Genomic DNA, 24,998 nt, shown 5'->3' with positions numbered 1-24,998 from the left:
ATTGGGGGGGGGGGGGACAGACAGACAGAGCGACAGACAGACCAACAGACATTGTTTCCCATCTCAATACTCTTCTTTCCAATTTTTAATTTTTCGATATTTATTTAATTATTTTATTAATTTTTGACTTTTTTTTTGTTTTTCGCGATATTTTTAAGATGCAGTAAGCCTTTTTTCATGCTTTTTTCTTCTTTTTCTGACTTTTGCTGGGAAAGTAGGCTAAAAATAGCGGAAGGGTGGTCGATTTTTGTGCAATAAACTTCTTTGCTCTATTAACACTTGTTCTTTTTATATTTCAAAACGTAACTCTCTTTCCGAACGTCCCTCGTATTATTGATTCTGCACTATGTGACACTAAAAGTGCAACACTAAGAAGGAATGTACAGAAAAATATCCGAAATGGAAGTAGGCGCAGCTCCCCAAGTTAAGCACATTACCCAAAATCGTAGTTATCTTACAGATTCAGAGTAAATTATGAGGGAAGGAATCTACAGATTCGACAATGGCTGCCCTGCGTTGCTCTGTCTGGAAAAGTAACCAGTTCTACAAATTTTTCCTTTTTTCAAAGGAATCGTGGTACACTTTTGAAAGTTCAATGTTTTGCCAAGAAATTTGTTCAAATCTAGCAAAAATGATATAATCATATTGGTAATACGAGTGTCTCCAATTCAATAATAAATCGAAGTTAGATCACATGGCAATGTCGATGGTCTGTCATAAGGGTGACCAACCTTTTCAGGAAGCGTGCACTTTCTGGAGGAAAAAAGTTCTGAATGCCACTTATAAAAAAACGTTGCGATTTATGGACTGATTAAGTGTTTTTTACTCAAATAGCATTTTTTAGGAAATTTTGAGTAGTGGAGAAGCTTGGTACATAAAACGATTGTAGGGCTCGACCGATGGCATTTTTTGGCCGATGGTCCGATGCCGATTGTTGGCCGATTGTTCAAGGATGGCCGATAGTTTTCCTCCAAATGGCCGATTGCCGATGCCGTTGGCAAAAAAAAAAAAAAAAAAAAAAAAACAGAAATAAATTGATAAAATTATCAGGAATTTAAAGGATCTTTGATTCATTACACTTTACTTCCTTTCTACGAATAATGAATTGTAATCACAAAAAAAAAATTAGATTTTGACCTAAATTTCTGTTTTACGATCACCCAATTTAATCTTCACAAGATTTTTCGGCACATCTGTATATGCATATGTACTTAAGAACATATACAGTGGCTCCCAAAAGTGTTCGTACACTTTGAACTTTTTTAGTATTACCAAAATAACTCGAAACTGAATTCGAATATGGAGTCCAATATTTTTTCACATCATTCCTATATCATTCTAAATACAACCCATTGGTTTTTTCAAAAAAATGACGGATCTTCTTTTTGAAATGGGTCAGGAAACGAAGAGACAGAGAAATAATACACCACAAAAGTCATCGTACACTTAAATATTTTCGAATAAATTCATGATTAAAATTATCATATGCCGTTTTATTAATATTTTTGCATTGTGTTGACCCTTATAAGTCATTTGGCTTTAATTTTTTGTTTATTTATTCCTTAATATCGTGTTTATTGCTATAAAATCGCTGGTATTCGTAAAAAAAAACCGCAAACACCATTCAAAATTCGAATTTGTTTCCCACAGTAGCGGTAAATTGGTTTGAAATGACTCTAAAGTAGTTAATTTATTTGTTTGTATAGTAGAGTGCTTGATAAAATGCTTTAAACAAAGGAATCGGTCCGAAAATAAGGTAAGAAAAGGTCAACCGGCAAAGTTGACAAAACGTGATCGGAGATTTAAAGTTGAAAAAATTATGAAAAAACACATTTGAGTGCTGTAAAAGTTTCTACAGCGTTAAAATAAAAATTTTACGTTTAATTTTCACCTAAAATTTTACGCTAAGTTCTCTGATTAGCTGGATTAAATGGGGCCTCTTCTCGCAGAAATTTTCTTGGTCGCGCGAAAAACAGAAAGCTTACGCTTTTCGTCGCAAAATCAAGGATAAATAAACTCAAAACGTATTAGAATTACGTCCTACTTACAGATAAAAATGAATTTAACATTTTTGGTTAAATTGTTGCATAATTGTAAGTAGAAGAAAAAATTAGGAACTCAATCTTAAGAATTTAGTTGGATCAGTTAATCACGACGGTGGAGGTGTTCTAGTGTGAGGGTGCATATCAGCAACAGTACTTGGTAGTTTGGGATTTTTTGATGAAATAATGAATCATGCTGTTCCTTTAAATATTTTAAAAACCAATTTTGAACACTTAGCCAAAAATTTGGTTTATTGGAAACAACTTTTTTTTTTTTAAATCAAGATAACGATATGAAGCACACGGTTTTCAACGTTTGCGTCTAGTGCCTCAAAAATTGTCCTAAAATTTAGAAAATACACCCTCAATCTCCAGATTTGAACTTAATGTAACGTATTTAGAGATATCTATAGGCTAGATTACGAAAATACGGCTTTAAAACGAAAATAGAGCTAGAAACAGTAAGACTCGAAGTGTGGTTGAACACTTACGCAGAAATTACGCAAAAAAAAAAAAAAAAAGAAAGAAAAAGAATGAAATCTATTCCCAGACGTTTAAAAGGTGTTATGAATACTGTATGATATTCTACTAATTAATAACTTAATAAAAAGTTAGATTATTCAATAATATATAGACATTTTATAAAGTGTACGAAGACTTTTGTGACATAAAATTTCCGGCACTTTTTGGTTTTTTAAAAATTAAGTTTTAATCTTTTTTAAAAACTTTTCATGTAGTTTTGTTAAAAATTGATAATAAATCTTATAATTAAATACCTATTCAGAAATATGAATTCTAACCAATGGATTGGGGCCTATTTCGTTGAAAGTCGTAGGTGTACGAAGACTTTTGGGAGCCACTGTAGATGACCGAAATATCCATTTTGAATGTCTCCTCAGTTAATTATCGCAAATTCTCTTGTGATCTCTTCATGTGCGTAAACTTGTGTCTCTCAAAAAGTCTTATGAAATACTAAGTTGAAAACTCATACGTACGTAGTATGATCTAAAAGTTCGAGGACAAGTTGTATAAAACCTTACCCTGAATAGTTCACATTACCGAAGCACATCTATCTACAAAATAGTCACCTCGAACGACTATGCACTTCTGCCAACGTTCGTATAGCTTTTAGAAGCACTCCTGAAAGACATTTTTCGCGCAACCTCCTGTAAGGCCTCTTGTGCTGCTGCTTTAACTTCATCGTGGGGAAGAAGGCGACTTTCATGTTGAGGATGCACGGTTCGATTGGTCAATACTCTGATATGATAAACAAATAACGTTTCGTCGGACTCAGCTCCGTGTGACTTTTACCTGTTCCCAGCAAAAAAACATTTGCATGGACGCCGCTTTCTTCCGTCAAGATAAAGCTGCATTATAGAAGGCTCATCGAAAAATGGCTTCCAGGAGTGCTTCCAAAAGTTATATGAACACTGGCAGAAGTACATAGTCCCTCAAGGTAACCTTTTGAAGGTGGATGTGCTTCGGTAATGTGAACTATTCTGGGTAAGGTTTTATACAGCTTGTCCCCGAACTTTTGGATCGTACTACGTACAATCTTTATACTTTAGGGTCTGGTGGGGGAAAGTGGTCAATGGGGTAAAGTGGTCATTCGTCAGATAAATGACTATAGCTTGGAAATAAATGTTCGAATGAACGTGAAAATTTTATTTTAGGATAAGGCAGTTAGAAACTACATTTTGAATACAAAATTTCACATCTGGCAAAATTTTATTTGGTAAAATAAAATACTTTGTGTGAATATGAAAAATTTCAAAATCTGAACACCTCTTTTAACTTTCTTGGAAAATTTCGTTTGTTAGAATTATGAACAGATTGACTGCACAGAAAGCTTCCTACATGTCTCAATAATTCTTACTCATTAGCAGTTAACTGAATCTATTTTGGTTAATTTTTCAGAACAATTTAAGTAAGATGGGGTAAAGTGGTCATAATATTAGGATTAACGAATATTGTCCTTCTAACTTCACGTAATCTTTAAGTATGAGACAGACACAAATGAAATATTAATTTTACTTAATATGTATTGTTTTTACAGTAAACAGGCTTAAATATACGAGTATATGCGTATGCATGCGCATATACTCGTGTAGGCAAGTATACATACGCATTTTCACATAAATGCACCAATAAACGCGTAGTATATGGGTATCTGCAAGTATTTTTTGTCTATAAAGGTATACGTTCGACTATACACGTATATACCCGCTTATACTCATGTATATACGAACACTTATTTTCTCAGGTAGACACGTATATATGCGTACGTACTCGATGCTCGAGTAGACACTTGCACACAAGTATATGATATACACGTATACAGGGTAAGATTAAACTCTTGGGCAAATTCTTAAAAGATGTAAGAGGGGAGTAGAAAAAACAAGAATCATAAGAAACATATGGTCACAAACACAACGCTGACGCGCTACATGCACGCAAAGTCAGAAACTGAGGGATGCAAAACAGGTCACAAATTTATTACACAAAGACAATTTTACACAACATTTTAGATCTTAAGAAAGTGTTAAAGTGATTGATAAACTTTGTGGCCAGTTGCTGTAATACATGCATCGAAATCACAAAGCACTCTCTGTTGCAATAATGAGACTTTTGAAAAACTTTTATCAGTCGCTGTGCCTTTGTTGCGATGCGTGGATTAGAGCTACTATAGGCCGTAACTTTAACATCTGCTCTAAATATTTCTTAAAAACTAAAATGTTGGTTAAAATCATCTTTTTTTTCTTTTTTTCCCAATTGGGCTGTACAAGAGACCCACTTGAAGAGGCGTCTGGGCCATAACCAGACCTAGTGCGCTCCCCTACAATGCATCAGTTTTTTATGTGTCACCATTAAGGCGCTGATGCATATGACACAGTAGTTTTTTTGATGCCCAGTTTCCACCAGGTGGAGGTACCTCGGCTCTCTTTGATGCGACATTGCACTAGGAGTTTAATTTTTTCCTAGGGAATTCTAAGCCAAACGAATACCCTAGGGATCTTTTACATGCCGCATAATCAATCGACATGTGCGCTGATGATTTTCTTCATGTTGAAAATCCACCGACCGGCATCCCCAGTTCAGAGCCCGGGTCCACAGACCTGCAAGGCGAGCGCCTAACCATCACGCCACCAGTCGGTCAGGTAAATCATGTTTGTGTGAAAAATTTGTGGCCTGTTTTGCATCCATCAGTTTCTGGCTCAGTGTGCATGTAGCGCGTCAGCGGCCATAAGTTCATTATGATTCTTTGCTTCGTATCCTCTCCTCTCACACACCCCTTTGGTTTTTGCCCCAGGCCTTGGATTCATTCTGTTAGCATATATGTATATTAGGGGATATACCTGTGTATATATACATGTATTGATATAAACGTAAATGTACGTATATACGTCTATACTGGTACATAATCGTGTTTGCACGTAAACATTTGTATATACTCGTTACTTCCATATATATGTACGTGAGTAGACATGTGCAAACACGCACTGGATATATCCACGGAATAAGTCGTGTATACCCGTAAATGCATGTATGTATACCTATATATGCGTTATATATGTCTACTATACACGCATATACTCAGGTATGCATGTATATACTCGAGATACAAGTGCATACACGCATATGATGTTCGTTTATACGCGTATATACTTGTATATACGCGTGACACGTATGTACTCGTTTAGACACATGTACTGTAGGTAATCACGTATAAATGCCTATGTATACCCGCATATACTCGTGCATATACTTGTAACTATAAAAGTAATCGAAATATACAAATATTACGGTTATTTATAACGGTTTTGTATCTAATTTAAACAGTGACCACTTTACCCCATGCTATGATCATTTTCCCCCACCCCATGGGGTAAAGTGGTCATAAATATTTAGGGCAATGAAAGTGTTATAAAACTACTTAAAACAATATTTTTTCCCTGAAATTCTATGTGCCGTGTTCTTTCATAATGTAATGTAAAATAACAACAAAAAAAGTTGAAGTTTTTAAAGAATTTATTGTATTTATTATCCACCTAAGTTGAAAACCTACGATTTTATGACCACTTTACCCCACCAGACCCTATAGGGTGTAGCTATGCTTCTCCTTTTTTACTGCTGTATGATGAAAGAGAAAGAACAACAGCTAAAAAAAAAAAAGAAAGAAAAAAAATGGGAGAAAAACAAAGAGATTGTTTAATAACCAATTGATTTGTTTGTTTGTTTTTTAATTGAATATTTACTAAGATTTCAGTAATATTGTACTAATGTATGGATTTAGGTACATTAAACATAGTTAAAAAACATTAAATTATAATGATTAATCATTAAAAAAAAATTAGAATAAAACTATGAAACCGTTAACAAATTACGCAATTAAAGTGGAAAGATTGCACGTAGACATTTTTTACTCATCAAATTAAACAAAAAAAGTAACAGATAAATTACAATATTAAATCATAATAGGAATATTTTTATACTTATTTAAAATTTATGAATAGAAAAGTTTGCATTTTTCATAAAAGCCATAACAGTGACATACATTTTGCTGAAAAAAATATCCATGAAAAGAGCGATGTTTTTAAAACGCAGCTACAATAAAGAAACTCAATATTTACACCAAGTAAATAACTGAATACATATACTACTTGATCTGATGTTTGCACACATAATATTGAAAATTTGATTGTTTAATCTTTTATGAAGCACTACGAACAAGTTCAAATTAAATTTATCAATTTAACAATAATTTTCTGAAATTTAAAAAATTGCATAATAGAAAATCCTTTAAACTTTTCTATAAAACACGAAAATAACTTATTCATTGATTTTATATAAATACATAAAAATAATTACTTGCAACAAAAAAAAAAAAAAAATCGATCGCTATTAATGATGCAAAAAAGATGGCGCATTACGAAATATAAGTGAAACAAGTATGAGAAATATGCAAAATGACATTTCTTGACTAAAATAAATAATTGCTAAATATTTAAGAAATGCTTGAAACCTCGAGAGAGGGTTAGGGAAGGGGTCACTCTCTGGTTTTGGAGTAATTCACACTTCGGCCCCAACCTCGGCCTAAATTTTTTAGTAAAGAACCGCTAAAACCAACGCCTCGGAAGTGTTTCTGAATCTATTTCAGCACTTCCGAAGAAAAAATTAAATAGTTCCTCCGATTTCCGAATTATGTCACCATTCAAAACGTCTTTAATCAATTTCTTACATTAATGCTCTAAATTCCTTCTAAACAATAGATAAAGTTTTTTTTAAAAATAATTTCTAATTTTATGAATGGTGTTAGTTTTAAACAACTCAGAAGTACAACTAGAGTTTAATTTCAGAAATTGAGGGAGTAGGAGGAGGAGCACGCAAGTGTTCTCGGAAATTCAAAGAATAAGACTTCAAAATAATCATAAACATTGAACGGAAAAACCCTTTCAAAACTTGCACCCGAGTTTGTTTTGACGTGCAGTGGCGGATTTAAAATATAGCAAATGTTGCAATTGCGCGAGGGGCCCCATAACTATAGGGGCACCGTAGGAGTTACAAAACTGCTTATGGTAAATGTTTTACAACTTGTGTGATAGAGAAATAGGGCCCCATATTGTATTTCGACGGGAACAACTTCTAACTCCGCCGAAGCGATACAGAAAAGACTGCATTACTGTGATTCATATTTCAGATATCGAAACATTAAAAATTACCGTCTGCTCAACGGGAATCTAAAAAAATGACACAAAAACCGGTTTTGCCATCTCATATTTGTTTTCATGGTCTCCAATTCTGCAATATATCACCAAATGATCGTCAGTCTGAGACGCTTTGTTAGTTTTGCATTGAAATAAGTAATTAATAGCCACAAAAAATGAGTAAACAGGCTTTTCAGAATACCCGATCGAAAACAAAAAGGGAAGTGCACAACTGGAACGTACGCACACAACCCACATGCGAAAATTTATCCTTCTACAACTTAGCATTTTTGAGTTATGACTTATGAGAGATACATACGTACATCCAGCTGCAAGAAACAAAGCAATAATTAACTTGTTTGGTACCTGAATGCAGTATTAAAAACTCTTTCAAAGGAGACTAAAATAGATAGTCATACTGAAATTTAAGTAAATAATTTTATAATGAAAAAAATAACTCCCTTTACTTTGCATTAAAAAGTAAAACAACAAAGGTCCTTTTTTTTTCTTCCAAAAACATATCGGCCAATTCCATCGGCTTTTCGATGTTTTTTAAGGCCGATGGGCCGATGTTTCCTGCAAGTTAGCATCGGCCGCCGATGCCGATGCCGATGTATAAATTGTTGAACCATCGGCGCCGATGCATCGGCCAGGCCGATGCATCGGTCGAGTCCTAAACGATTGTCGAGTTATATTTCGAAAAAAATACGAGCCAGAGAAGGAACCGTATCAAAAAGCATGTCTCTCTCCTCTCTCCTCTGCAGTCATTTATATCTTCCTAAATTAAAATAATGAACAGGAAAGATAAAAACTTTTTTACACTTAAAACAACATTTGGTTAAATTCTTTAGATTACAAGAGACTTAAAACCCCAAAAGAGGGTTTGATTCATTACTTATGATTGTGCTAATCATGTATTTAAAAAAAAAATGTTCCTTTAAAGATGTCAAAGTCCAAAGATTTTCAGTCATTATTTCATTACAATTTTTCAACCATATTGTACTTCGAAAACTAAGGTCGTTTTCCAGAAAAATGTTTACCTGAAGGATAATCTGGGAAAGGATAATCAGGTATTTTACTTTCTCCATCGCACCGACAAACGTAGCATCCTTCGTATATTTCTTCAACTATGCATTTCGAGTCACAATGAGCAGGAGTTTTCTGACAGTTCCAAAAGTTGTCTAGAAGTAAGAATGAAAACAAATAAAAAAATAAATACATTATAACTTCCATTTAACGACACCCTATTTAATGATTTCCTTAATTTAATGATACATTTCACTGGTCTGGATTTGACTGCATTGAATGTCTATCTTACTCGATTTAACGATATCCTTGATTCAACGATAACTTTTTCCAGTCGCTTGACAATCGTAAAATCAGGGGTTATACTGTAAGTGAAATTTATAAATACAAATGCAAATGTGACGACCAGCAACAGGCTCTAGGCCCAGTTAGGCTGATCCTAGTCAATTATTAGTCCCTAATGAATGTCAATGACCCTCTTAAATCTATCCATCCCCTTGCTCATTACCGCTTCTTCCGATAGCTGTTTCAAGCGCCCGCGACCCTACGAAAATAGTAATTTTTCCTAATTTCGTGGTTAGCCTGAGATTTGAATAACTTAAAACAATGACCCCTTATCCTGCTTTCTGTGCAAAAATTTAACCCACTGACATCTTCCATTTTAATAATTTAAACAACTGAATCATGTCCCCTCTGACTCTCCTTTGCTCCAGGCTATGAATATTACACCTTTTAAGTTTGGTATCATAGTCTAAATCTGAAAGAAAGTTCCCTTACTAGTCTAGTAGCCTTTTTTTGACCTCTTTCCAGTAAAGAAATATCTTTCAGAGAAAAGGAGACCAAAACTGAGCAGCATACTCCAAATGAGGTCTTACCAAACTTCTATATAAAGGCAGACAAACCTTCTTAGGTTTGTTTGAAATAGATCTATTGATTAATCCAAGCATTCTGTTTGCTTTATTACATCGCTGACTCTAGTCTGCTTCAGAGACAACTATTCCGGAGACCAGGGGAAAAGTGCTATTAGTTTAGAAAGCCTTTTACACAATCTAATGAAGTAATAAAATGCCTGGCACCTCCGTGTTTCTGAAGTAGAAGATTCGCTCCGTATGCCGGAGGTTGTGTGTTCGATTTCCACCGGAGTCCTGGATGCTATTTCCTCTCTAAGTGCTTTTTTATGTTGTAAATCTTCATTGTACTGTCTTATATTTCAATGAAGAAGTCTAACCTCTCGAGGCAATGGCACCCCATATCTTCATAGTGATAAAGAATTATGACACTGCAATAATAACAACAATTAAAATGCCCCACACGCGTCAGTCCAAAAAGTAAAGACGTCTGATGCGAGACGGTTTGCTCCTTGAGTGTTCAAACCGTCTTGTGAGAGGGTGGCGTGACGGGACTAAATTCCAGCAATTTTGTCGATTCAATTATGACTCCTTCAGTCATAAATGACGGCTCATTTGTGGCGGGGGAAGCACATGATTAATTGTACTTTATCAAACTGTCTGCTAGCATTTTAGAGAAGAGATGATTCGCCTGAAGGAAGCTATTGTATCAAGTTTCCGAATTGAACACGTTAATTTTATAGAGAAGTATTTAATATTCGAAAGACCAGCATCCGTATGTAATTAATTTAAATGCAAAATAATTTGCACCGCACATTTTTCTGAAGTTATATTTCACGCTCGAAATACATTTTGTTAAATTTTCTGGTGTTTAATACCGTTTTGTTGATTGCTTTACAGTTAAGGCTGTCTTTTCTGCATTGCTTTTTTATATTCCGTGAATTTCATTGCATTTTCCTGGTCATTGCGATGCATGAGGTTTTTACCGCTCGGTTTTCTTCATTACTTCATAATATGTTTTTTGTCTTAATATTTTAATCTAAAAAAAAAAAAAAACGATATAAGGGGAAGAAAAACCAAATCTTCAGAGATCTAACTTTTTATTTTTTTCAACACTTAGTAGGTAATGTTTCATGTCATGACCCATTTATGACACCCTTGAATGGGTCATGACATGGGGACCCTATGACATGGTTTGTTTCTATTGAAAGAGTACAAACCACAATCAACCATACTTAGAGGTTTTTTAGCCCTACTATATTTAATTCGTTTTATTTTCATAAGCCATGAACCGTGTTTTAATAAATAGTTTAGTACACACCTTCTATGATATGCTCACAGTTACATTGTACACATCCATTTCTGTCTTCTGCACAACAAGGTGAACAGTGTAAACCACACTTTGCAACGGACGCGCAGATTGGTTCCCTTGTTGATGAACCTATTGGTAACAAAATGAAACAAAAGAAAGTTAAATCTGCTTTTGCGTTAGTGTTTAAATTGAAATTAAAAGTTATTTTACCCACTTACTACTACATTTTATTTGACATTCCGATAATGATAGGAAATTATTTTCATTGCCACCACAACCTCCATAGTAAAAAGCTTTGCATTCTTTTTGTTTTGGGTCATAGAAATATCTCTGTACACTTCCACGACAAGATCCAGAGTCCATTGGCTGATAACAGAAATCAGGAGCTGAAGAGGTATAAAGTAATGTTTTATTGAAACACGTAACATTTCAACGTTTCTTAAACGTTTTTAAATAGTTCTCCAAACATTAACAACCATTTTATAACGTTTATGAAACGCATTATACTATCTGGACTATTATTATTCAGTTTGTGAAACGGTAACTAAGTGTTACGAAGGTATTACGACGTTATATAAAGGTATTTCCAGAAAATTAAGCAAAATTGCAAAAAGTTCTCTGTAGTAAAAAGTAGTTTTCGACTAAAATCGGTGCGTTCAAAAATTTCGTGAGTTTTTTTTTTTTTAATATTTATTTTCGCTTCTTCTTTTATTCTTTTTTTTTTCCATTTGCGATTACTGATATTATTTGAATTTATTGTATTTCCAAATTTTCACTTGTCAAAAGAAATGGTTTTGGTTCCAATCTCTATCTTATTACGGGTAAAAAATGGAACAATTTCGCATTGCTGTGATAATGTACGCTACAATTAAAAATTATATTCATTTAAATAACTGAGTAACGTAGCTTAGCTGTACTATTAATTACTTTTGCATATTAACCATAGAGAATGTAACCAAAAAAAAAAAAAAAAAAGGCGAATATTCTTTCTATAACTTTTGTAAAATTATGTTTTAAAATAACTTTTTATTTAAATGAAGTCAAACGTGTTGAAAAATAAGTCCGTATCTTAGAGCAGGAACTAGTAAATGAAGGGAGCAACTTCCATTATTGGCTTAGTATCTTGCGGGCATAGCTTGGGCAAAGACCCCGAATCACGTGACTGAATAACGACGAATGATCGACACGTTTTGCGTGAAAATTGCGAAAGAAACCTGATTTCTTCCAATGTTTTGCTTTAAAATCTATCACGTAACTTGGTGTCCTTGTTTCACGAATGGCAGTTTTCACTTTCTTCCTTTTTAACCAACTTCAAAAAGGAGGCGGTTATCAGTTCATACCGTATGTATGTTTTTTTTTTGTTTGTCCACTCACAGCGTCTCACCTAGTGAACCGATTTTGATGATTGTTTTTTTAATGGATAGGGGATGGCTCAACTTAGGTCCCATTACTTTGTTTGACCATATTTGTCCTTTAGAAAAAAAGTTATGGGCAAAAAACAATAAATTTCATGCAATTTCCCTATTAAATGATTAAATATGAAACCCATTGTTATGAAAGTTTGGTGCCATACAACAATAACATTTGTAGAGACAGGTAATCCAGTTGTTAAAAGCGAACATTTATTGTAAATTGCAACAAAACACATTACCATTAAAAGAAATAAATATAAATTAATCAGTTCCATCTCGGAATAATCTAACATTTTACACAACACATCAATCCAGATACCGCGAGCTAGCCAACTCAGCTGGAGACTTTTAAATAAACTTTGCCAGATTTGCATGCGTTGTTTCTCTGAGTTTAGGCCGTTGCCACAAACTCCCTCACCAGTCTCACAAGACCATTGGGAGACGAAAACGTACTTTGCGGCCAAACCTTGTTGTAACTCCAGGAGTCCTTGAATTGGAATCTCCAGCAATTAAAAATGCTGGTTTTACGCGATCGATGTGAACGATCTTTTCCTTGTCGTTCACCGAAATCAAAAAGTTCTTGTCCATTCTCTTTAGGACCTAAGGCCCTTCGTATGGCGGCTGCAATGATTTTTTTACAGCATCTAAGCGCACAAAAACATGTGTACAGTTTTGCAGATCTTTAGGGATATAAATCCGTTGTTGACCATGCCGAATAGGGGTAGATGGACTTAGCGAGCTAATCAGTCTTTGAAGACGTGCAACGTAGTCAGGCATATTAGATAAAGTTTTTTCTTCATACAACTGTCCAGGTAACCGTAGAGTTGACCCATAAGTCAGCTGTGCCGCAGACGCGCCAAGGTCTTCACGTAACGTAGATCTGAGTCCCAACAGCACTAATGGAAGTGCTTCAATCCAATCGGATTTGTAACACATCAAAGATTGCTTCAATGGTCGGTGCAGTCTTTCCACCAGACCGTTACTTTGGGGTCTGTACGGCGATGTCCTTGCTAATTTTATGCCAAGCATCTTTGATAGACTCGTAAAAAGTTCAGATTCAAACTGTCTGCCCCTGTCACATGTTATCCTTTGCGGAGTACCAAATCGAGAAACCCATGACTGTACGAAAGCACGAGCTACCGTTTCTGCTGTTATATCAGTAATTGGCACAACTTCAGGCCACCGCGTAAATCTATCCACTATAGTCAAGCAATGCTTAAAATTTTGAACTTGTGTTAGTGGACCTATTATGTCCAAATGAATATGAGAAAATCTCTCATCCGGAACTAAAAATTGAACTAACGGGGATTTAGTATGCAAATGTACTTTAGTCTGCTGACACGGAACACAAGCTCTGCACCAAGCAGTTATATCTTTGTTTATATTTGGCCAGACATATTTGCTATCGATAAGACGTTTTGTAGCACGTATGCCGGGGTGAGACAAACCGTGCATTGTATCAAAAATTTTACGCCTTAGAATTTGCGGAACAAAGAATCTATTATAATTTCCTGATGTATCACAATATAGAGATTTATCGGTACCAGGCATAGGAACTTTAGCTAATTTACCACTGTACTTAATTCGTCCCTCTAAAACGTCCTGAAGTTCTTCATCCTCAAATTGTGATTTTTCCCACATTTCTATATCATCTAGAGATGAAAATGTGATCTCCGATATTCGCGATAGGCTGTCCGCAACCAAATTTCCCTTACCAGGTAAATATCTGATATCCGTAGTAAATTGAGATATGAAATCCAACTGACGGATAGTTCGGGGGGAGGATTTTTCATGTTTCCGCCGAAATGCGAAAGTTAGAGGTTTGTGGTCTACATACAAAATAAATTTCCTTGCCTCTAACATGTATCGAAAATACTGAATTGCACTATATGCTGCCAACAATTCTCTATCATAAGTTGAATATTTACATTGAGTAGCCGATAGTTTCTTTGAAAAAAAACCTAAAGGCTTGGGACCTTCGGGGGATAATTCATGCAATACACCACCCATCGCAAAATCACTGCAATCAGTTGTTAAAGCAAGTTCTGCATTAGTAGAAGGGTGATAAAGCAAAGTCGCTTCCGCTAAAGCACTTTTAATTTTTTCAAAGCTTGTTTCTGAAGCAGCATCCCACGAAATTTCCCTCGTATCTCGTTTTTTTGCTTTAATTAAAAACTTATGAAGTGGCGCTAAAATCACGGCGATATCTGGAATAAAGCGATGATAATAGTTTACCATACCCAAAAAACGTCTAAGTTCAGAAATAGTTTTGGGTTTAGGGAACTCTACCACTGCCTTCACCTTTTTTGGATCTGGCATACACCCCTTACTGTTTATCATATGTCCTAAAAAAATTATAGTTTCTTTCCCAAATTCACATTTTGATTCGTTTATAACGATCCGTAGTTAAGGAAACGTTTAAAAATTTCTTCTAAATGCTTTTTATGCTGCTGGTGATTTTCACTCGCGATTAAAATGTCATCTAGGTATGGAAAACAGAAATTCAACCCTCTCAAAACCTCATCCAAAAAGAGTTGAAATGTTTGTGCTGCTGAACATAACCCGAAGTTTAGAAACGGAAATTCATATAACCCAAAAGGTGTTATTATAGCCGTTTTCGGAACATCAGGGGGGTTCACAGGAATCTGGTGATACGCCCTTATTAAGTCAACTTTCGAGAATATTTTCTTCCCGTGTAAAATGCTAACACAATCTTGAATGTGAGGAATTGGATATTTGTCCTGAACTGTTATACGATTTAGTGCTCTGTAATCGCCAGTTGGTCTCCAGTCATACTCGCCTTTTGGGACCATTTGCAAAGGACTAGCCCAATTACTTTTTGATGGTCTACAAATCCCTTTGTCAAGCATATATTCAAATTCCTGTTTAGCTATTTGAAGTTGCGTTGGGTGTAACCGACGCGCTTTAGCTGAAACAGGGGGTCCCTCAGTCGGAATGAAATGAACTGTATTATGTTTCATTACCTTTTGTGAAAGAACATTAAGTTGTGTAATCTCAATATATTTCTTTAACAATTCTTGATATTCAGAATCCCCATAAATTGTTTTCACATTCGGAACCTCGCAAAATATCGATCGACCGCTTGCACTAAATTTAGTTACCGGATCTAAAATACGCCTTTTCTTTAAATCGACTAGCAATTCAAAATGCTGCAAAAAGTCCGCCCCTATTATAGGCTTTGTAACGTCAGCTACGATAAACGGCCATCTCAATCTGCGTCCTAACCCGAAATCTTTTATTTCCAATGGCTGGCAGGAAGAAAAGGTTACAAAGAACAAAATAGCAAAAACAAACACAATACACAGAACAAGGAAAAATACAGAAACAATAGGGTGAAATATTTAGCTGCCGATACGCTCTCTTGCTTCCCAATAACGGTCACACAGGCTACGTCTGGAAAGCTGGGTGCAAGTGTGCAAGTGACGAATGTCCATTTCTTCGTTTGAATTGCAAAGGGGACAATTGGGACTCTTCACAATCCTTAAGCGGTAAAGATGTTTTGGTAAACAGTCATGGCCAGTTAAAAGTCGAAACAAAGCCACTGACTCTGCTCTTGGTGCTGAAGGGACAAAATCACGGTTTATAAACCAATCTTTGTGGTTGCTTCTAGCTTTTAGGTCTTGCCAAAAAAAAACTCTTGATTTTTTCCTCATATATAACTTTATTGCATTGAATGAGACTGGCTCATTTGGTAGTTGAATAATAGCAGACCCCCTCTTGGCCAGAGCATCAGCAAGCTCATTTCCTCTAATCCCACAGTGTGCAGGGATCCACTGCAACACCACTTTTATATTCTGCTGCACCAGATCGTTAATGAAACTGCGACATTCAGAAATTTCCTGCGATTTGCAGCTCTTTATCGATGCTATCGCCTCAATAGCCGCTTGAGAATCCGATAAGACAACGCATCCCTTAAGTTTAAAATCACGGTATTTCAACTGATCTAGAGCCAGGTGTATAGCTTTTACCTCTCCATCGAATGCAGAGGCATATTTTCCAACAGGAATAGAAAAAGAAAAGTGCTCACTGTAGACGCCTGCACCTGCATTTATATGGTCTGCTACTCTTGACCCATCGGTATATATATGTATCCATTCACTTTCGGGGTATTTGGTGTAAATCGTCTCCAGAGCAATGGCCCTAAGAACTACTTGGTCAGTCTCACTCTTTAAAACAGGCTGTATCAAATTTAAATCATAATTCACTGGTTCGTATTCGCATGGGTTTGTTGGTAAAGGGAGCGACTGTAGGTTAGAATTGATGTCATACATTCGTTTTGTATCAAGCGCAAACTGCACAAACCCCTTTTGCGTTTTGAGAGATCTCGGGTGCAACTCCGGTTTCCATTCGTTTCTAAATGGTATTCTTTGCATTTTTTCAAATAAAAGTAGAGTTTTCTCCTCTATGTATGATTTCATTGATCTGAAGTTAGTAAATAAAAACAATGCATCCAGTGGTGTTGATTTCACGGCTCCTGTTATTAGGCGGAGTGCTTGGTTATGTATAGTTTCAACTCTGTTCAGGACATGTTTTGATGCAGTGCTCAGTACCTCACAGCAATAGCTCATTAATGGGAGAACAAACGTCCTATAGGTAATTTCAAGCGTATTACGACTACAGCCCCATTTGCAGCCCGCTAGGCGTTTCAATACGTTTAAACGTCTGCATACCTTTTCAACAGTCTTCTCAACGTGGGATTTCCAATTAAGCTTGCTGTCAAAAGTTACTCCCAAATAATCATATTCATCAGTATGGGATAGAATATCCTGTTTAAATTTTATTTCAGGTTTTATTTTCTTATGTGCAAGCGAAAACGTCTGAACAGCTGACTTTGAAGCATTTAAAAACATGTTATTATTATCACACCAACTGGACAATGCCCCCATAGCTCTGTTAAGTGTCTCCTCAATGTTCTTGACTCCATTGCGTTTTTTAGTTTCAGTCCATATGACCAAATCATCAGCAAAAAGAAGGCATTTAATACCTGGAATAGATTTAATCGACTGGATCAAATCATTGATGTAAATGTTGAACAAAATGCAACTCAAAATTGCTCCCTGAGGCAATCCAGTATGAAGTAATTTGTATTTTGAAAAGTCAGTTTCACATCTTACCCTACACAAACGTTGATTGATAAAGGTGAATAACCAATTAAACATATTCGAATGGACGTTCAAATTTTTTAACTTAAGAAATAGTTTTTCCTTCCAAACCAAATCATATGCAGATCTAAAATCGACAAAAACTGCAGTTAAATAGTTGCTTCGATCTAGAGCATCTTTTACATCTTGACTCAATAGAGCCACCTGCTGGTTTGTAGATCTATGTACTCTAAAACCTGCTTGTTCATCAGCAAGTAATCCCTTACTTTCAAGGTACCAATTAAGTCTATTAAAAACCATTCTCTCCATCGTCTTACCGAGTACACTAGTGAGGGAAATCGGGCGGTAGTTTTTCAAATCATTTGGATCCTTGTCCTTTTTTACTAACCCGAAATCTAAATTTAATAACTTAGTACCGTAAGTATCAATCCCAGATCCATTTGCAGCGTACAAAGTGAATTCTTTTTTTCCGCTGTCTAAATTCAAAAAGGATTTTGGGTAACAAGAAACATCACTACCTGTGTCAATTAGATAGCTCGTTTGAGTTAAAATATCAGTGATATACAGTCTGCGACTAAATCCTGTTTTAGTAAAAGTCATAGAAACTTCCGACGATTTTGAAAAATTTGAAAATTTCGCTTCAAAAGCGCATGGTTTTACACATTTGGTAGCTTTGTCTTTAAATTTAAAATGATACCAACATAACCAATTATTCCGCTTTTCAGCTCTCAAATTAAATTGTTTACGGCCCTGAGATCGATTTGGAGACCTTGAGCGACTGCGCGTTTTTACAATTTTAGTAAGTTCGTCGACTTTCAGTTGCAATTGTTCCAACTGAATTTCAGTACTAGCAGTTTGGTATTTAAAAGTTTGCTTATCAATTGAGTTTACAACCAACCCAGTATATTCGCAAATCTTGTCTGCCATTTCCGCTAACTTTTCTAAATTTTCAGAACTGACCGCTAAAATTGTTTGCACTGGTACCGGTAACCTACGAAGCCAAATATTTTTTAAAAAATCATCATCTACATGACTCTCACTTAATTCTTTCATTTTTCGTAATAACATAGATGGAGATTTGTCACCTAATTCTAAGTCTTCAATTAATGTCTTTACTTTACGACTCTGAGAAAATTCGAACTCCGCTAACAATCTTTGTTTAAGTGCGGTGTATGGTTTTTCTGGCGGCTGACATAAAATATCGGTAGCATGAGACAAAGTTTCTGCATCTAGCGACGCAACCAAATGATCGAATTGCGTTTGTTCAACCATAACGCCAGCTAACCTAAAACTAGCTTCAAGTTGTACAAAAAATAACTTCGCATTATTAGGCCAAAAATTAGGTACTTTTACAGAAACCCTATTGCAACTTAAGTTTTCAGCACTTACTTCCTTTTGAGTCAAATTTAAATTCTCTTTTGTTTCCATACTAACATGAAACAAATATTTACTGAATTTGTAACATGAACAACTAATAGCTTAGGTACAATGCTACACTCAAGAACCTCAAAGGACATATGCACAGAAAAGCAAGACAGTTGAAAAAAATTTAAGTTTTTCGTCGAAATAAATTACCTCCTGGCGAATTGCTGCGACACATTCTTTCTTGAAATCATTTCGCTACCAACTGATAACTGCGTGTTCAGGTCACCAATGTAGAGACAGGTAATCCAGTTGTTAAAAGCGAACATTTATTGTAAATTGCAACAAAACACATTACCATTAAAAGAAATAAATATAAATTAATCAGTTCCATCTCGGAATAATCTAACATTTACACAACACATCAATCCAGATACCGCGAGCTAGCCAACTCAGCTGGAGACTTTTAAATAAACTTTGCCAGATTTGCATGCGTTGTTTCTCTGAGTTTAGGCCGTTGCCACACATTAATAGTAATTGTAATGATAATTTTGAATGAAGGCTTCTCTGAAGCAAACATCAAATTTCTTCAGGGGATATTTCGATAATGGGGAATCTGGCGCTGTCGTCTCATTTTTGGCGTAAATAATTTTTTTTTAGTAACCCTGCTGATTTATAGTAACCCTATGTGAATTATCAAAATCTTCCCTTCTTCAGTGCTGTTGCTTCATAGTAGGGGTAAACCTAACCTGGAGGCGAGGTGATGCAGTGATTATGATCTGCTTAACCTTCACAATGCTACCATTAGGTTTGCCTCAACTACAGTAGTATTTTTATCGTTATCATCTATGCCGATAGCAGATGATCGGGGCTAAGTAAGAAAATACAGGATTGCACAAATGAGCAACTTAGATGCTGTGAAATGTAAATTAGTTAGGAAAAACGCAATACGTAAATGGTTATAATTAAATCACTACACATGATTTCCAGAGAGGAACAAAGATAAGTTTTTAGTGCCAATCGCTTAAAGTTTAACGCGTGTCAATATTTTTTTTTAGTATGGAGCATTTTTAAGAACAAAATGTGAAGTTTCGTGATGGTAACTTCCTACTATTTCTGAAATACCTACATTTACACTAAAAAGAATGAAATAAAAAAAATTTGAAAAAAAAAAAAAAAAAAAAAAAAATGAAAATAGAACCGACTTCAAAATTGCTCTAAAAAGTGAAAAATAATTTTATTCTTCAAACACGATCGATAATGCTTTTAAACATAATTTTTGAAGTTGGCGCAAAAACGACAGATAAAATCATTCACAGCCATAACTCAAATACAACTATAAATTTAACCAGGCCCAGTTTCTTCACTATCACATACATTATGCATTGATGACAGCATATTTGAATAACGATATAAATGTTTCGTTCGTAACTTTGGATGCTGTTCTGAAAAAAAATATGAACGAAGCATGGTTACACTGGATTTTACGTTTTGTTTTTGAGCCAACTTCAAAAATTATGTTTAAAAGCATTATCGATGGTGTTTGAAGAATAAAATTATTTTTCACTTTTTAGAGCAATTTTGATGTCGGTTCAAATTTTTTTTTCAAAATTTTTTTATCTCTTCTAATTGGTTCATGTTCTATTTAATAATTATTTAACAAGAAGAAATTTTAGTAAAAACTTTTACATTGATTTTCTTGACAAAATTGTTTAAGGACTTTTTTTCTCTTAGTGTTAGACAATTCATTACATTAAAGTGCAGTACGTTTACTTATGTTTATGGATATGCTTGTAAAATTTGCGGATAAAAAAGCAACTACTATCATGTTATTTCAAATGTCATCAAAAATGTTAGCTTGGCTGGTAATATAAGATGGAGGGAAAAAAACATACCTGGGAAGTCATCTATTTGAAACCCTAGGTCATCAACAACACAGGGACCTAAATTTAAAATCACATTAAATTACCAATTTAAAAAATAAACATTTAAACAAGTTTGTTTCTAAGAGTAGTAGGGGAAGGTGGGGCAAGACGAGGTAGGGGGGCAAGATGAGATACTGAAGCTTCTCACACTATTTGGGTGCAGACATCTAGCGGAAAAGTAGTCAAGTAGTTGCAATGGAAGAAGAAGAAACCACGTTGGTTGAACCAGCCATTTTGTGCGCGGCATTTGCATTGTATAAAATATTTTTCTCAATTTCCGTGTGTTTCGCCGTACTCCTGTTTTGTTGGATCATCTTTTCAAGTGTAGTTTGGTGAGTACCATTTTTTAAATCTTTTTTGCTATGATATAATCGTAATCCACAATTCAAAAGGATAAATTTACAGTAATTTAATGTAATTTTATTTATAACCTGAACTTGAGTAGACAGTGAACTCGACAAATGGCGCAGTGGGGCAAGACCAGATATTGTAAGAGGGGCAAGATGGAATACTATCTCATCTTACTTCTTACCCCGCATGTATTGAAATTTGTTTTTAATTCTTTTCAGATTTCTAATTATGGTGAGAACTTACCAAAGAAAGACAAATAGAGGCAGTTGGTCACGGGAATCGATAAAACATGCCATTGAATCCGTAATGAATGGCGAAATGGGATTTCAGAAAGCATCCCGAGCTTATAATATACCACGGACTACACTTCATAGAAAAGGGAAAGAAACTGAAACACAGTCGTTGGACAGGGGTGTTCTCACGGTTTCAACAGCTGGAGAAATTTATTCAAACTATTTTTTCTTTGGAAGAAGAAGACCTACTTGTGGACTATATTTTGAAAATGAAAGAAAGGCTATTTGGCATTACATCGTATGACCTTAGGCTCTTGGCGTATCAATGGGCTGAAAAATTGGAGAAAAACCACAGCTTTAACAAAGAAAAACAAATAGCTGGTAAAGATTGGATACTTGCATTCAAATCTCGCCATCCTCAAATTGCACTTAGAAAATCAGAAGCTGCGAGTGCGGCCCGAGCAGCTGCTTTCAACGAAGTTAATGTTGGAAAGTTTTTCGATCTATTGACCCGTATTGTAGATGAGAATAAATTGACACGAGCAAGAATCTATAATTGCGACGAGACTGGGGTGTCAATAGTACCAAAGCATAGATCAAAAATTCTCGCTTTGAAAGGTAGGAAGCAAGTAGGTTGACTGACGTCCGCTGAGAGAGGCAGCACTGTCACCATCGAAGTTTGTTTTAGTGCTGCTGGAGTGCCTCCCCTTTTTGTATTTCCTCGCGTCGGTGCAAATGATCAGCTCATGAACGATTGTTCACCAGGGGCTTGGGCTGAATACCATGCAAGTGGCTGGATGCAGTCAGGAATATTTTTCTCTTGGTTTAAGAAATTCGTCACATGGAGTCGAGCAAGTAAAGATGCACCAGTTTTACTTCTTCTTGACGGTCACTATACACACACACAAAAAATATGGCTGTGATTTATTATGTAATAGAGAAGGGTGTTATCATCTTATGCTTCCCACCACACTGTACACACCTTTTACAACCACTTGATGTGAGTTTTATGAAACCACTAAGTGTATTTTACGATCAAGAGGTATCTAATTGGCTTCGAACGAACCCTGGTCGTGTGGTTACACAGTTTTAGATAGCAAAACTTTATCGAAACGCCTTCGTAAGAGCAGCAACTATGACAACTGCAGTAAATGGTTTCCGTAAGACTGGTATCTGTCCACTCAATCCAATCGTATTTGGCGAACACGATTTTGCACCGACTGAAACTACAGAGAACTTAAGCCTACGGTGGCCCGACGTCCCGAGCCTGTAACTAATGAAGCTACAGAACCGACGGGTGACGGTGCTGATGCTGTTTGTGTTCAAAATTCCACTTCTAATAACCAATGTCAAGGGCTTACAAAATCCTAAACATGCGGGTAGCCAAGGCTCACTCATTTGTGCACCCTCAACTCCTCGTTCAGTTGAGGTATTGTCGAAGATTGTATATTCTAGAGGGGATATTTCGCCAGTACCAAGCTTCAGTTCATTCAAGAATGAGAAAAAACCTCGCAAACGGGGAAAAACTGCGGTTATCACGGAATCACCGTACAAAAATGAGCTACAAAATGATATAATCATGAAGGCTGAAAAGGAACGGAAGAAAATAGAAAAGTCTAAGCAAAGAAAGGAGAAGAATATGGAAAAATCTAAGAAGAAAGAGCCAAAGAAAATGGAGAAATCTAAGCAGAGAGATAAGAAATTGGAAATATCTACACAGGAGGAGCCGAAGAAAATTGAAAAATCTAAGCAAAAAGAGGAGACGAAAATGGGAACATCTAAGCAGAGAGAGAAGAAAATAGAAAAATCTAAGCAGGAAAGGAAAGGAAAAGATCGAGGAGCAAAAGAAGAATAAACGAAACGTGAAAAGGAATTTGGAAGAAATATTTTCTTGGACCTCATAACTAGTACAGTAACAAAAGTTGGTCTGTCAAAAGATAAAGACAAAAGAGCGAAGATTGAAAAATCAAAACCAAAAACTGTACTTAAATAACTGTACTGGCTCATGTAAACACTGAATCTCATCTTACCCCACCTAGTGGGGTAAGATGGGATTTTAGCACAATAATTTAAAACATGCGTCTAACATTTTCTGTTGGAAATGCAATATTAAGTCAATGTTTATTCATTTGTAATACTTGAGAGATAATAAAGACATTGTTTTCGAATTTATTTTTGACTTATGTTTGCCACCACAACTGATTTTTGGTGAAGTATCTCATCTTGCCCCACCCTCCCCTAAACTTAGTTATGACACTGTAATGCATTTCATTTACCAACCAGAAATAAAGTACTACTACGTTTTAAAATTTAGAAAAGATAAAATCAAATAAAAGAAAATAAAATTGTTCAAAATGGTTTTTGTTCTCTACAGGAACAATACTGTCTTTGGGAAAAGAGAAACGAAACACTAAGAGAATGGAAAACTCCATTTGTTTCAGAAAGTTTTCATTCGGTTCGACGACGGAAAAATGACGATTTCGGAAATGTTTTTAGCTATGCTCATCACAATTCTTTAATGATACATACAAAAACGTTTCTATGTGCGGTAAATTGTGTGAGATTTCTTCGTTCAGTACGTAAAAAAAAATGCGATAGAAGAAATCTTGAAAATACTTAAAACACCAAATATACAAAGTAGGTTTCGTAAGTGGTTAAAAGATTTTTCTTTTGGCAAGGAAATTTCGATTTTTATTTGAACTCATCGTACAACTTTCTGGTCTGAAGAAAGTTCTACTCGAACCTGGGGAACCTTAAGTGATTAAAATTATTTTCCCAAAGTATTTGCGGGCATAGGCAGCAGCCCTATCCGTGGGATGGAAATAGGTGGCAAAAAGATTATTTTGGCGTGGAGTTTTTCTAGCTATTGAAAGTATTTCAAAAAATTCTACTTGCTGGCAATGAAATGGGCTGTTTTAGTTTAGGTTTCTAGAAAATCGTCTGCTGTGCTTAAAAGTCTGGGAACGCTTGCTCTACTCAACCCTACATGCATATAGTAATTTGATGACTTCTGAAGGAAATCAAAAAGCAATTCTTCTCCATACAAATGGTAATGAATAAGTTTAAAAATAAGCGTTTTTATTCTTCAAGGGTACGACAGCATATATACCAGGGCTGCGGAGTCTGAAGGAAAATGGCCGACCCCGACTCCTGGATTTTGAAACGCCAGACTCCGACAAGTTCTATTGCAAGTTCTCAAAATAAGATCAAACTCGTTTTCAACACAAATCACATCGTAACTCAGGCTGTGCAGATCGAAATGTGACGAAACTTCATCCTCAAAGGTTTCAGACACAAATCTTTGTAATTCCACCTGCAGAGTGTAGCACAGAGCTGTACGCTAGATTTTAAGCCCCCGGTGCAATTTAAGCAGTGGTCCAATAGAAGCGGTCTTCCCAACAAGATATCCTTGAATTATATTATCATTAATTGATGCACTAGCCTAAATTTACTATCGGGGGGAAGGTTATGATTGTAATAGTTCTTACATTATATGAAATACAACACTAGGATTAGTGTGTGGCTTAAAATCAAGGATGGTCCCCCAGAATCCTATCGTTTCGCCCCTGAATTGATGAAATGTTAAATTAACATGAAGTTAATAAGTATTTCCTCACGACATTTCTATGCATAACTATTACAGATATTCGTTATAATCT

The 24,998-nt window shown here is 35.5% G+C and overlaps 1 protein-coding gene across 2 annotated transcripts in view; it reads right to left on the bottom strand.

The window, feature by feature from the left end:
* The window catches only part of LOC129222383 (protein AMBP-like), a 53,719-nt gene that overhangs the window by 10,067 nt on the left and 18,654 nt on the right, over positions 1-24,998 (bottom strand). For both annotated transcript variants that reach the window (XM_054856884.1, XM_054856885.1), the window contains exons 6-9: positions 20,726-20,773; positions 11,152-11,319; positions 10,943-11,062; positions 8,788-8,928 (exon numbers count right to left, since the gene is read on the bottom strand). In XM_054856884.1, coding sequence (XP_054712859.1) covers positions 8,788-8,928; positions 10,943-11,062; positions 11,152-11,319; positions 20,726-20,773 — 477 coding nt within the window. The remainder of the gene's footprint in view (positions 1-8,787; positions 8,929-10,942; positions 11,063-11,151; positions 11,320-20,725; positions 20,774-24,998) is intronic.

The sequence above is a fragment of the Uloborus diversus genome, chromosome 5 (genome assembly GCF_026930045.1).
Source record: "Uloborus diversus isolate 005 chromosome 5, Udiv.v.3.1, whole genome shotgun sequence".
Classification (NCBI taxonomy): domain Eukaryota; kingdom Metazoa; phylum Arthropoda; class Arachnida; order Araneae; family Uloboridae; genus Uloborus; species Uloborus diversus.
Note: the sequence above shows the minus strand (reverse complement) of the source record. Positions and strands in the feature narration are given on the sequence as shown.